The 13,914-nt window shown below is 48.2% G+C and overlaps 1 protein-coding gene across 4 annotated transcripts in view; it reads left to right on the plus strand.

Moving 5' to 3' along the window:
- The window catches only part of LOC140255057 (uncharacterized), a 37,491-nt gene extending 23,858 nt beyond the window's left edge, over window positions 1-13,633 (plus strand). For 2 of the 4 annotated variants that reach the window (XM_072342362.1, XM_072342363.1), the window contains 6 exons: window positions 588-2,317; window positions 7,253-7,427; window positions 8,174-8,378; window positions 8,792-9,414; window positions 11,033-11,178; window positions 11,945-13,633. In XM_072342362.1, the coding sequence (XP_072198463.1) occupies window positions 750-2,317; window positions 7,253-7,427; window positions 8,174-8,378; window positions 8,792-9,414; window positions 11,033-11,178; window positions 11,945-12,740 (3,513 nt within the window). In that variant the 5' untranslated portion in view covers window positions 588-749 and the 3' untranslated portion in view covers window positions 12,741-13,633. The remainder of the gene's footprint in view (window positions 1-587; window positions 2,318-7,252; window positions 7,428-8,173; window positions 8,379-8,791; window positions 9,415-11,032; window positions 11,179-11,944) is intronic. The other 2 variants (XM_072342364.1, XM_072342365.1) reach the window with 1 other exon arrangement.
- Window positions 13,634-13,914: the final 281 nt, after the last annotated feature.

A 13,914-nucleotide genomic window follows, 5' to 3' on the forward strand; every position in this document is an offset into this window, starting at 1 on the left:
TGCTGAGTGTTTCAGAGGGTACATTTGTGAGACACCTCTATCTCTGCACTAGAAAGGCTTTGGAAAGGCTTGCTTGACAGTCATTAACCTGTGAAGGGTAAATCAAATCACCACCACCGAGCCTTCTTCTTTCACCTTGCTTCCTGAGCCTTCCTGCAAACCACACCATCATTCCCACCCGTACCCTCTTGCTCAGCTCCCACATTTTTGTCTGCAACCCATTTGAGAAAAAGAACTCATGCTCTCTTCTAAATCTTCCATACTGCTGTGCGAGTAAGCTAGGCCTGCAACAAGCACTTCTAAGTATTTCTCACTAGAGTTGAGCAGTGTTTTTGTGAGGGAGCTGCTGAGGGTAGTATCAGCTTCTCCAAAATTAAAACTAGTAGTGCAAGGCCTCTGCTGGCTTGGCTAGAGGTGAAAAAGATTCCCCGGCCCAAGCCCTGTGGTTCATCACCTAGTTATGCTGCTCTGTTCCTACCCAAGCTGTTGGTGGTCAGCTTCTGCATTCCCTAGAAGCAGGTCTGCTATTGCATCCTGCAAGCCATCACCAGGCTGCTCCAGTAACTCATCTTTCCTTCCATTCACAGGTCTTCTGCGCATGGCAACTCAACCCATGTGAGAGTCCACTTATGTGAGTACCCAGCAGCACACTTTGCTGTCTGTGGACATTGACTGCCATCTAAGAGACAACCCAGCTCCCTCCTCTCCCCCTAGAAGCCACTGTCTTAGAGCCTCCATGTGCATTTGCTATGACATACATCAATGTTGATGAGAGACAGGAACACTGCCGGGTGATCTTGAGCTGCCAAAATAATCAGCTCTGTGCGCAACATGGCTTAAAGGAGTTTTCAGTTAGCAGCATGCATCCACTAAAGAACTTAGACACTCATATTTTTTCTGGGGACTTCCACACTTTACACTCCTGCCACACAGGCAAGGCGCTTTTGGCCAATCCTGTGGAAAAGCGGATGTATCGGAGCGTGGAGAACCTTCACTGGGCAACAGTAGCTGACTCTGGGCTGTATTCTCACTGCCGGAGCCTGGATAACGAGGTCATCTTTCGCTATAGAGGCACCCGTCAGTGGTCAGAAAGCTGCGTGGATGTGGCCCCCAGGAGCACATTGGAGTCTTTGAGAAATCTTTCTCTCCGTCATAAACAGACATCACAGTCAGCACAGAATGTGCCCCTCCCTCCCTATGTCAAAGTGCCTCAGTGGCTCTTCCCTTCTGCAGAGGACAGAGCCCTGCGCGAGGATGCCAAAAAAGAGCTGAAGGAGAAGCTGAGGCTGCACAGCAGTAAGGTGGCAGAGCCCAGCAAGCCAGTGCGTCCACAGGCAGCCCTGACTGACCTGGCGGCACAGGAGTTTTCGGAATGCCAGGTGTGCCAGCAGTACAAGAATGGTTGTGCTGTCAGCTGCTGCACAGTTTTGGTGGAACACACTGCTCTGAGACACAGCCTCACTGGGAGGCAGAGACTCTGTGTTGCACACAGGATCATCAGTCCGGAAGACATCAAGCAGGAGGCTCAGAGGAGGCTTCGGCTCCACAGGCAGAATAGCTCCCCTAGCTTGCCCTTCCAGCATGCTGAGGAAAGCCATGAGATGGAGAAATCCAGAACAGCAGAATCCCTGGAACGACTCAGTGGGGAAATAGATGTCAGAGAAAGACTGGGGCAGAGCAGGAAAAGCCACTGCAAAGGGAGGCTGTACATACCCACCTTTGAGGAATTCAAGCAAATGAGAAGTAAGGAGGCAAATTCATCTGCTGGCAGCAGTGAGGCAACAAAGTGCTTGAATAAGGGGCTGCTTGCAAACCAGCCCCTGGGTGAGGAGAGCAATAGGAACATCTGTCCAGAAGATTTGGGAACCAAAGGTGTGAGTGAAGCTGCCATCGCAGCAGAGGATGATGATGACGTGTTCCAAGAAAACCACACCTCTGCTGGGTTTTCACAATATCCAGTCACATGGGATGGTTTCAGGATAAGCAGCCCTGAAGTTAAGGACAGAACTGTACAGATCTCCAGCCCGGATATATCCCCGGTCCCCATTTGCTCTAGCCCTATTCCACGATCACCTTTGCAGGCAGTAGCAATACGCAAAGCTGGGCAGGAGATCTTCAGTGGTGAGCAGCAGAAAGGAGAGACAAGACAATTAAATGATGTCCTCCACCTTGCAGGGCAGCCACTGGCTTCTGAAGCCCAGTCCTCTTGCTGTTCATCGCTGCTGTTAGAAGGCACAGACTTGTCAAGCTATGGAGCTAAGCTACAGAAAATGAAGGATGAATTCATAGGTTCAGCCCTGGAACTTATTAAGAAAAGGTAACATGCTCTGTGGTGTCGCCTGGAAGTAGTTCCTTTGCTAGCTATCTGGTCTCTCTCCTGATGTGCACATTAACTCCTGTAGCATAAATATGCTGCCGACAGAGCCTTTTGTCTTGAGGTCTCTGCAGCGTGTTGACACGTCTTTAAGCCACTGAGCCTAAAATCCATCTTTGTTTGTGATTAAGCTTAAAAAGCCCCACCATTTTGTGCACCTTAGTCCCTTAATCCTGTCCAGACAGCAGTTATTAGTAGTTCTGGTGCTCAATTTCCCACTCATTTTATTTCTGTAGTAAATTATTGACAGGCCTTTTTTTTGTTTGTTTCTTCCCTTTAATATTTGTTAGAAGTGTAAAACAACAGAGAGATTAAAAAAACATCCACACAATCCCTTTGGAAAAAAAAAAAAGATGTAAAGTCTGTCCTGTCATTGCAGAACATTAATTCAGGTAGTGCGACGTGCAGCAAAAAGGGCTTTCACTTACTGTCTTTGTGTAGTGAGTTGGCAAACAACTGAGAGTAGGGTGACTTCTGTGAGTCTTTTATCACCCTCCAGAGTATCAGCAGAGCCAGCAAGTGGAAGTACCTACTGTCCCTCTGCCAGCACCAGCAGTGTGAGCAAAATAATTACCTGAAACCTTCCTCCTTCTTCTCCAGATGCTTTATTCCTCTCTCTGGGTGAGATGCTCACAAGGACTGCATTCTCTGTCCTGGTTTTGGACACTGCTGTCCTGCTGCCTTCCTTCCTTCCAAAGAAAGGGAAACTTTCCCATGCAGGCAAGTGGCACAACAGGGATCAGCAAAGTTCTGGAAGTTAGGAACACCGGGCAGTGTCATTGTGAGCACAGGCTGATGGGAAAAGGAGGAGTGCTGGTGGAGTGGCTTGCTTCGTAAGTCTGGCTTTCTGGACTGGCTTTGCCAAGTATTACATTTGACTGGTTTCCTGGCTGCTTCCAGCATCTGCAGATGCAGTGTTGAAATGCCAGGGCATCAGCCCTTCAGCACTGGCTTGGCATCTGTGGAACTCTAGAGCTTTTCAGTACTAGAGATGATGGTGACTTCTGCACAGGAATGAGAGTCATCTGCAACAGCCCCTATGGAGCTGTAGCTGCCCATGGAAACAGAACCAGAGTGACGAGCAGAGATACTTGGGCAGCTCTGTAATCCAAAGCTTCCTTCAGCTGTCCAGCTCAGCCTTTGTGCTAGAGTATGAAAGCCTGATGAGGAAATAGACCAAAAAAAGCTGTGGAGTGCAACCATTTTCATTGAGTAGGCTGTTTTTATCTCCAGTGTGAAATGCAATGCACAGAATGGCACAAGCTATGAGTAAGAGTACAAGAACAGCTGTCTGATTAGATCAAAGGTTTGACTAAGTATCCAGAGCCTGAGGTACATGCATAGCAAGGTATACAGGAACTGGGTAGTGCACGTGGTATTTCTTCCTACTACCCTCTTCTTCCAAATACTTTCTGCTCAGGGCTTTTATGATTTCAGTGCAGTTTCTGTGCTTTTAATATCCTAGTTGCCTTTGTCTCTGTGAATGTATTCAGTCTCCCTAGTTGGGTTTGTTAAAATACATTCAGTTTTGTAATCACCAGGATGGGAATTCATCTGAAAACGTGAGTTGCAGTATTAGAAAGATTGTTTCATGTCAGTGAACAACCATGACCTGTTTATTTTAGATACTAATAACAGTTAGTGGTAAAGGCCGTAATTTGTTCAGGATAGCAGGAAGGAACTCACCTGTTGGCATTGCCAAGGTAGTGCTTAGTTGGAAACACTGGTTTCCTTTGGCTGGAAAAGTCTCTATTTTCCATCATTTTCACCTGAGTCTTAAAGAGCTGATTATTTATTTGTAACCTAAGCTGATTCTCACTGCAGAGGTAGGAGTCTTCTTGTTGTTTGGATCCTATATTATGATGACTGGGCTACGTTTTTTCCTAAGTCTTACATGAAAGGAGCTGAAAGCTGGGAGTTTGGTCCCATTTTCAGATGTAGAACTCAGCAAGCCTTTGATAGAGATGTTGTGATGGAACGTCACAGAATAAGACAGCTGAAATTGTCTTCTCTTTCTGGTGGTTTTGTGTAAGTGCTACAGTTTTACAGATCAGCTTTGTCTGGTAAGTTAATTGCCTTCCTATTAATTTATACATATTTATTTAAGACTCATGGAATTGGCTTAATGTTTTACCAGAGAGTATTTTAGTTTCAGCTTAGGAACTGTAGCATCTTTCATCCTCTCCTGGGTCACTGGATACATTTAACTTAGGTTGTAGTCCTGGATGGGAGGGGGTGTTGAGATCTAGGCAGATATTCTGTAGGCGTTTCTATAGATCGTCCACTTTCTGAACCTTGGAATAAGGATGTGCAGAAAGGAAACATGCCAGAGAGTCCAGAGGGTTCAGTACAACATGTGTATAACTATCCTTATGTTATTGCAAGGGACAGGAGGCAAAAAAGTCTCAGAATGCCAATTTCAGAGCCTAAACAGCTGGATCCTCACAAGCCATGCCATCGTGCTTGCAGCCTTGGGTCAGCTGCAGCTGGCTGAGCTCCCTCCCTTCCTTAGGGAGGGCAGAGCACAACAAGGTGTTGGGAGAACATCATGGAAGGAGGAAGAAATGAGAAGATGAATAATCTAGGAGGTGTAACAGAAAGGATACTCTAAACTCAGTTTAAACCCCTATCTAGGTAATGTGAATGTCTTACAGTTTGAATCAGCAGAGACTATTGCAGACTGTAAAGAGGAAAGCTGGCAGCAGCGATGGTCTGGCTGAGGAGGTAGAGCTGCAGGAAGAAATGTACAGGGAAGGGACAGGAAGGCTGAGAGCAGGGACAGGAAAGAAGCAACATGTAGCTTGGGCTGCCAGCTCACCAAACTGCTGCAAAAGTTACAAAAGAAAGTGCAGCTTCTGAGCACGATGTGTATGGTTGAAGGTGTCATGATCAAGAGAAGATAATATTCCAGTTTTGCTGCTAAGCTCGGATACAGCCTGTTGCCTCTGTGTACCTCAGCATGCTCCTTTCCTTTTGTATGTTTCAATCAGAAGCTATTCTGAGCAGGAGCAAGTTTTGGAAACGTTGTTTTTTGGCTGTGGCAGATCCTCATCAAGAGTTTCTTACTCCCCAACCTCTGACTTCCCTCCTTCAGGTGTGCCCTGCTCAGCTCTTTGCATTTTACCCAAATCAGTGCAATATCCTTGAGATGATTTGGATGGGAATATGTGAGGGAGGTTATGTTTCAAACACAGATGGTTTCAAAGATTTATTCTAGAATCCAGATTATGGCCACATACAGTGCTGGAGCGGTACCACCACGTGGCTGAGGACAGGAGGGAGGAAAGAGACAGGACCAGGCCAGTAGCATTTGACCACAGCCCTACTGTGCGCCTGCAGTGTTCTAACATAGACGGTAATACAGACTGCTCCAGGGCAGCGTGGGTTTTGGCCTCTCCTTCCTACAGGCCAGGAGGGCCAAAATGTCACTTCCAAATCCACTTGAGCAGGGCATTAGCACAGCAAAAGAAAAAGCCAGGAGTCTGCTGTTACACTGTGCCAGTGCTGAACACCCACAGCTCTACTCTTAAGTTGGTAAATCTGGTGATGTCAGCTGGGACCTGGAAGCACTGATGGAGGGAGATGAAGCTGCAAAGTTGCAGACCAACTTTTTTGGCCTGACAACAAGAGGCAGTCTGTGTTCTGGGAGATTTGTTCCCTCGTCAGTGATTTCAGTGTTGGCTGATGGTTTGTTGTCAGAGCCAACTGTCATTCATCGTAAAGAAAATGCCCATCTGTCTCATGTGTTTGCTTGTAGCTGACAGTGTTGGAATTGTGCATTAGCAGTCTGACCTACCAGCATCAGTTCACAAGAGAAGCCTTTAGAAAGAAGCAGATTTTATCACAGGAGATGTTTGTTAAGCATAAGGTACATTCATAACCTTAAATATTTCCAGACACAGGCTTCCACTATGCACAAACATCCATATTCTGTCCTGACAACCCTTCTTCTTAAAAGAATCCAAGCTCCGAGTAACCCCACAATGAAAAAATAACATTATTCCAAGCAGGCTTCATTATGCATGCAAGAAAACGTCTTAGAGCCTTAACAAATAAAATAATAATATTAAGAGAATTAGAGGTTGTGTCACAAACTGCAGCCTGTCCACCACTGCGTCAAGTCAGTGGTTTTACACCAGGCCGTGTCTGTCTGGAGAGGTGTTATAGGTGTTATCTACAGGGAGAGGAGTGTGGGGTTGGAACAGGCTGCCTGTATCAGCCAGGCCAGCCCCTTGTTACCGGCAGACAGCTGTGACTAAGAGCACCCCAGAACTGCCCAGTGAGACTTGCAGGCTGCCAGTTATTTCAGGGCTCTACAGTGCACCAAAGGTCCTGATCACGAGCTCCCTGGAAGCAGAGGGAACCTTCCCAGTGGTTTCTGTGAGTTTGGGATCACATGAGATGAAGAACAGAGGGAGAGCTCCTTGAATCCTCTAATCTCTTCAAAGTGTTGTGGTTTCTTGCAGGTGATTTTCTTCCACATGAGCAATATGGCTTCTGTGTTGACAGCATCTCTTTGAATAGCAGGAAAAATGGATATAGCCTACTTAGAAGGAGGTTTTTCTGGTCCCAGTGGGTGAAGCTCATGTTTTACGAACACAAAATAGTCCTGTGAACACCTGAGACTTGATATCCCAGACTGATTCTGGTATGAGTGCAATTACTTATTTGCACTGCTATAACAGAGCTGTATTTAGAGCCCCTGAAACACAGACACAGAGATCTATGCCAACCAGACTAGATTCCTGCCTGAACTTTCTCTGACCTGCTGCAGTTGGGCTGATCAGACTGTGCCTTTCTGCTCGGTCTTATCTGTGTCATGAATGGCAGGTAAGCTGCAGACGTGATGTTCATCAGAATTTGCTTCTTTCCCTGCAGCTGCAATGCTGAGACTGCTGCCAAATCCCCCTCTGAGGGACAGTGTGATCTGAAGGAAGACGATCGCCCACCTCCAGAGGACAGCCAGCAAGCCACAGCAATGTCCATGGCAACAGAAAGCTGGGAGGATAAGACAAGCAATGAGAAATCCAGCGACGCTCAACCTGCAGGGAATGTAAGGGAGAGGAATTCACCTCTCATTTTGTGTGCTTAGGACTTTTTCTTGTCAGAAGCTCTGAAAGATCTCTTTGTTGTAGAAGCTGGGCAGCTTGGCATCCGAGATCACATCAACTCCCACCATCAATTTATCAGAAGGATTTCTAGTGCCTACTTTATTGCACTTAAGGAAATGGTGTGTAACAGTTGTGTGCCCCTGCCTGTCTGCCACTGCAGGGAGCTCAGCAATAAGCCCCACATGGTTTTCACCATGCCACCAGCCCACTGTTGTCACAGTGCCCACTCCTTCTCTTGTCCACACTTAGTCAATCCACTAATGTAGGTAAGGCTTAAAGGCCTGGACCAGCAGCTCTGAAATATTCACAGATCAGAGAGAATCAAAGTTAGATCCCTGTAGGACTGATGCAGCTGCCACTTTGGAGCCTTAGCCAGGGCTGTGTTGTTCACTTCTCCATGCTTATTCAACAGTTGTGGCTCAGCCACCACTGAACTGCTGTACTGACAGCTACAGAGCCACAGGGGAGAGGAGTCCTTGCTGTTGGAACTAAGCAAGACAGAGGGACACGGGGTTTGTGATCGTGGAATCATAGAACATCCCAAACTGACCGTGTAGAAGAGCTGCATTTCAAACTGCCCTGCTAATGAATTGCCTTTTTCCTCCTTTGGCGACTGAAATCCAGTGGCTGTAAACCAGATGTTGCTTTGACCGCTGCCTTGTTCCAACCCCACTTGCCTTTCTTGCAGACCTCCAGTCCCAGCTGCCGCCGATCCAGCTCTGACATCGTCCATGAGAGCACGGATGGTGCCAAGGCCCAGAGGGAGTGCCGGCTGCGGCCGCACTTCAGTGACCCCATGCCAACAGACTCAGTGAAGAGGAAGCAGCTGGAGCTGAAGATTGCAGCAGCAGCACGGCAGCATGCACAGAAACGCCGGCAGGAGCGAGATTATGGTACGCACCTTCTGCACTCTGTGGTGGGCCAGATGCTTAACCTGCTATTCTAGTGTAAATATGGTGTAACTCTACTGACCTGGGGAAGGGAAGCATTCCAGAGTTAACCTTGACAAGAAATCAGGATCTGTCCTGCTGTGCCTCTGTCCCTGTCTGGCAAATGGCAGTGGGAGAGAGAGCCCAAACAAGTTCACAGATAGAGGCAGTGCAGGGAAGACAGGCTTCACCTGTCAATTATTTCTGATCCCCACTCCCTAACTTTCAGCAGCAAAACAGGGGGAGACAGCCAACAGCCCTGCTTTCATCAGATCTCCCCACCGGGGCTCCTGCTGCTTGTGGCTATGCCAGTTTGAATTCCCCGGGTGAGCTCTGTTTGGCTGGCAGTGCCTGTAATGATTTGTGTCTGTTCTCAGGTCCAGTGGTAGCAAAAGCCAACCTTGGCCATGGCAGCAGCTTTGACGAGACTCGCCGTGCCCCGCGTGGCTCCCTCCGTTCCAGACATCACTGGAGCAACGTCAGCAGCCTGAGCACAGACAGCGGGATTGTGGGTGTGAACGATGTCCGTGATGACCTGGATCCCAGTGAGGCCACCCGGACCAAGTCTGCAGAGGTGGAGAGGGCAGACAGTGGCATTAGCCAGACGTCAGCCAGGAAGTGGAGGAATAGGGCGGCCGAAACACTGAGCTCCCTGCAGGCCTGGGAAGCCCACCGGCCCTGTACCGACTGTGGAGAAAGGGACCTCCCAGTAGAGACAGATATGCAGAACTGTAATCAGAGGCGGGCTGACCTCTGTGAGAAGTGCCGCAAGCGTAGGACGGAGCGCAAGGAGTCTGTGCTGGAGTTTGTCAACACAGAGGCCAGCTATGGAGAGGACCTGCGCATCATCAAAGAGGAGTTCTACCTCCCCATGCAGGCAGCTGGGCTGCTGACTCAGGAGCAGCTCCTCGGCATCTTCAGCAATATTCAGGAGCTCATTGACCTCAATGAAAGCTTCTTGGAGATACTTCAGGAAGAAATCGATCAGGCCTTTGATCAGGTATGATGTCTGCATGCTGAACTGGGCAGGTAGGAATAGGTTTTGTGTTAGTGAGGCAGCACAGCTGGAGTAGGGGGATTGGGAGGTAAGATCATGGGTTCTGGTCATATCCCCAGTCCCTTGCTTGCTCAGTTATTGTAAGCCAGTGATTGCAGTAGATCTGTGCCAGGTCACATCTGCTGGCCTCACTCTGCAATGGTAATGCCACTGCCTTTAGCAGGTCATCAGCCATTTATCCCATTAACAGGACCTAACTGTCCTATTACCAAAGTTAGCTTTAAGCCAGATAGCTTGGACACTTTTAAGAGTGTGACCACAGGGTCACAGCTTGGTCTGACCACCATTAAAGGACCAAGCTTGCAGGCCACATGCTTACCCAGCCCTGCTGGTGTGAGTTTGCAGTTTATTGCAGCTTGCCTCCAGACTGGTTGCAGGGCCAGACAGCACAGAATGCTCCCTGCCCTGGTGACAACTTGCACCTGTTTACAGCTTTGCATACCAGTCGCTTCTACTGATGCACTCTGCTTTGCACAAGGAATTCTCCTATCCCAGCAGTGTAGCGGGTAGAGGCCAGAGAAATATAAATAAGTTTCTAGAACAGCAGTTGCTGCAAAGAACAAATAAACAGCTTCACACCCTCCTTTCTTTGAGGAACCAAACCCCACTCATCGCTTTGTCAGTTTCACCAGGACGTTTGTTCTCTAGGAAACACATCCTTTATCTCCCTCTCTAAACCCCTGAGCATCAAACTGAGCAATATGTCCCAGAAACTGACAGCCTCTCTCATGCACCTGGCACACAGAGGACAGATATACACTGTGGTTGTCCTCTATGCATAATTTCTTGAGACAATGGCTTCTACAGAGCTGTGGATTTCCCTCTTTCCTCCTCCATGTTGCCCTTTGCAGTCAGAACTCAGTACTGCATCAAAAAGCTGCCAGCAGAGAACTGCTCCCTCTCTTGCTGCTGAAATGAGTAGTAAATGCAGAGCATATCAGCACACACCTAGACAAAGATAAAAGCAAGATGTAGCGCAAGATACTTATGTTTCTGATTGGTCTGGAAATCAAAGAGCAGTTTACTACGAAATGTATTTTTCAATTAGGCATCAAAGTAGTCAGAAGGCGTTCAACTGATGGAGATCCTGCTTCCCAGCCAGCCCAGCTGCTCAGAACAAGTGCAGAAGTTGCTAATTGCCATGTCTGTTCCCTGAGTTACCTGCCTCCCCTGCCCATTTCGTCCTAAACTTTCTCTGTTAATTTACTCACTGCTGCATTAGTCTTATGGCAGACCTGCCAGCAAGAAAGGCCACTGAAAACCCTCCTGACTAGAAGGCTGATTCTGGCCTTCAGCCCCTTGAGCTGGCTGAGCCTGCAGAAGCAGAGAAGATGTTTTTTTTACATGTAGAAGATCAAGCAGTTAGAGCAGCTTCCCTTCCCCACCCCAAATGTGCTGCTTGCTCCCGGACATGCAGGGACTGCCTTTCCTCCAGCAGGGTGAACCCAGTTGTGTGCTCACCGGATCCTACAGCAAGTTTGTACTGATAGCACTGAATGCAGGCTCTGTGCTTACGCTTCTCCTGAGCTAACCCAGCAGGGGCTGTATTGCGTGTTTGCAGGGGGATGATGACCTGATGACCGTGTGCATCGGCGAAGTATTTCTAGAGTTCGTCAACATGTTGCCGGCCTTTCAGACCTACTGTCTTCAGCAGTCCTCCTCTGTCAACATGCTCAATGCTCTGGAAAAGGAGAAAGAGTTGCTCAGGTGAGGAGAGAGGGCACCAGGCTGAGGGCAAAGCTCAGCTGGATCAAAGTCTTGATGCTAATGTTGGTTAAGGATGAGCTGCGATGTCTTGGGGTGAGGAGCTTTATGCTTCAGAATATGTTCAGCCCTCAGTATGCTCAGCGAGGCAGCCTGCTGGTGTCCATCTATAAATGGTATTTTGTGGTACCAGTGTTTGCCCACTGACCACAGAGCTTAGCTTTCACTAAAGAGCACCCAGCTAAGAACATTCTCAGTCCGTGCACCAGAGCACGGTTTGGATTTCCACTGGGAAAAACCACCGGGTGAAGTGTGCATGACTTGAATGTTCCCATTCCTCACCCCAGCCTGCTGGGCGAGTCATTTCTCTGTTTCCACTGCAACAGCTATAAAATGATGACGGTGCCAAATGCTTGTTTAGAGAGCTTTGCAATCAAATGATAAAAGAAACTACAAATTTATGTAATCTGATATAAGCTGATGTATCTGCCTCGGGCCTATGTCAGCGTGTACCAGGGAAAGATCACACCCTCACTGTTTTACAGTGATTAACGGATGACTGCTAGGATATTGCACTCTAGCATACCAGGGCCCTTGTCACTGCTCTGCAGCTGAGCATGGCTGCAGACGTTTTTAATTCTTGAGAAGACAGAATTCACAAGGCAGCACTCAGCAGCTGTCAGCACCTCGCTGCTCCTTTGCATTTAGGATTGCAGCATCTGCTGACAAAACAGCCGCCATTTCATTCCTTCTTCTTAAATCCCTGCAGAATATTCCTCAATGTGTCCCAGAATGACAACACGGCACTGCGACGGATGAACTTGAGGTCCTTTCTGATGGCCCCTTTGCAAAGGGTCACAAAGTACCCCCTGCTGCTCAGCAGAATCATCAAGGCCACCACCGAGTACCACCCAGATCACGGCAGCCTGCGGGAGGCCAAGAGTCGCATCGAGTCCCACCTGGAGCACATCAACATGAAAACCAAGCAGGAAGGGAACACGTGGACCCTCCGCTCCTTTCGCCAAGACAGCAAGAAGAAGAGGGAAGTCATCAACATTGAAATGAGGGAAACTGCCCTGAAAACTGTGGGATGGCTGCGGGAAGAAACACGATTTGTGATGGAGGGCTCTCTGCAGCTGGCCCAGCCCCCCGATGGCCAGTGGGTAAAGAAAGGCAGCAAGACCCTGAAGTTCCAGAACATGCAGGTCCTGCTCCTGGTGAATATGAAACGTGTGTCTGAGTCCAGCCTGGAGTCAGCTGAGCCCGGGCCTGTGAAGGATGCTGTGCTGGTACTCATCAGGGACAAAAATAATGGCAAGTTCCATTTGCTCAGGGAGCCCTTGAGGCTGAGTAATTGCATTGTCTCCACTGATCCTGACTGTGACGACACTTTTGAACTCATTGAAATCAGGAGGGAGGCGTTTGTGTTCCGGGACAGCGACCGGGCACGGACTCACCACTGGTTCCGGCAGATCAGGCGGTACTCGCGGGAGTTGGGCTCCTGGAAGAAGCGTCGGAACGCGCTGCCCAACATCATGATCAGCACACCTCACACCAGGCCCTGAGCGCCACGTGGGCAGCACGCTGTGACACTGGGCTTGGCCAGAGCCACGTGGGAGGACCGCGAAGAGCCTCGGTGGCTTGAACTTGCTTCATGGAGAACATGGAAAGGAGTCCAACACATGAACTACTGAGCAGCACTGGAACCAAGTGTTACGGCCTAATCCTGATCTCCAGCCTCAGGACTCAGAGCCTGCTGGTGGCTGATGTACATACACACAGGAGCCTGCTGAGGAGCAGAGCTCTGGAGGAAAATAATGAGTTCAACTTGTTGATATTGCACTGTGGGAGAATGATGTGTGATGCCTGCGTTTGCATGAATTCTGTTGAAAGCCAGTCTTGATAACATGGGAGAGGTTTCCGCCATTGACTATATTTTATCAGCATTAGGTAAAGTCAGGGTCAAAGTGAGGTGCAGTGTTATGCAGAAGAGGAGGAAAGTTGGAGAAAATGCTTTCCATCGTTACTCCTAAGGACTGTATTTCATTTTTCAGTTGCACCCTCAGTCAAAAGACTTGTTTTAAAAGGTCTTTCATATTTAATCCAAATCAAGTAGGAGTCAATTTTCTCAGATCCAGCTGCATGCTCACAGCACATTAAAATGTCAGACAGTGAAAGGGGTTCTTGCTCTCTCACGTGTGCAACCCAAATACATGCAAAGGCCCTTGGGAGAGCAGTATCCCCCCATTGGAAGTCTGCATTTCATGGACTTAAGAGACTGAAACATCACAGTGCATCTAAAGTATTTCAGACCTGTATGTAAATATGGCTCTGCTACCACGAATAGGAACTTAAAATGTGATTATTTAAATGATGTAATCTAATGTATTTCAAAATGTAACTGAAAGGAACAATTGACGTCCTATAGAGAAACATAAAAGGTTTTAATAATTATGTTTCAATGACTTGAGGTGGGTATTTTTTCCAAGAAAGATTTGGGTTTTCTGGAACAGATATTTCACTGATGTGAGCAGCATTGGAGTGAGCAATGTGCCTGTGTCTCCTGAACAGAACGCAGAGGTAGTGCTAATGGAACTGGGAGAGCAGTGCAGCCCTGAGACCTTAAGCAACAATAGACTGGCACAAAACGTTATGCCCTGGCCACAGTCCTGCCTGGGCAGGTCAGGCCCCAGTACGTGAGAAATGAGAGCTGAAACTGAGACCACGAAGCTCCCCTGT

This window comes from Excalfactoria chinensis, chromosome 7, assembly GCF_039878825.1.
Source record: "Excalfactoria chinensis isolate bCotChi1 chromosome 7, bCotChi1.hap2, whole genome shotgun sequence".
NCBI lineage: Eukaryota > Metazoa > Chordata > Aves > Galliformes > Phasianidae > Excalfactoria > Excalfactoria chinensis.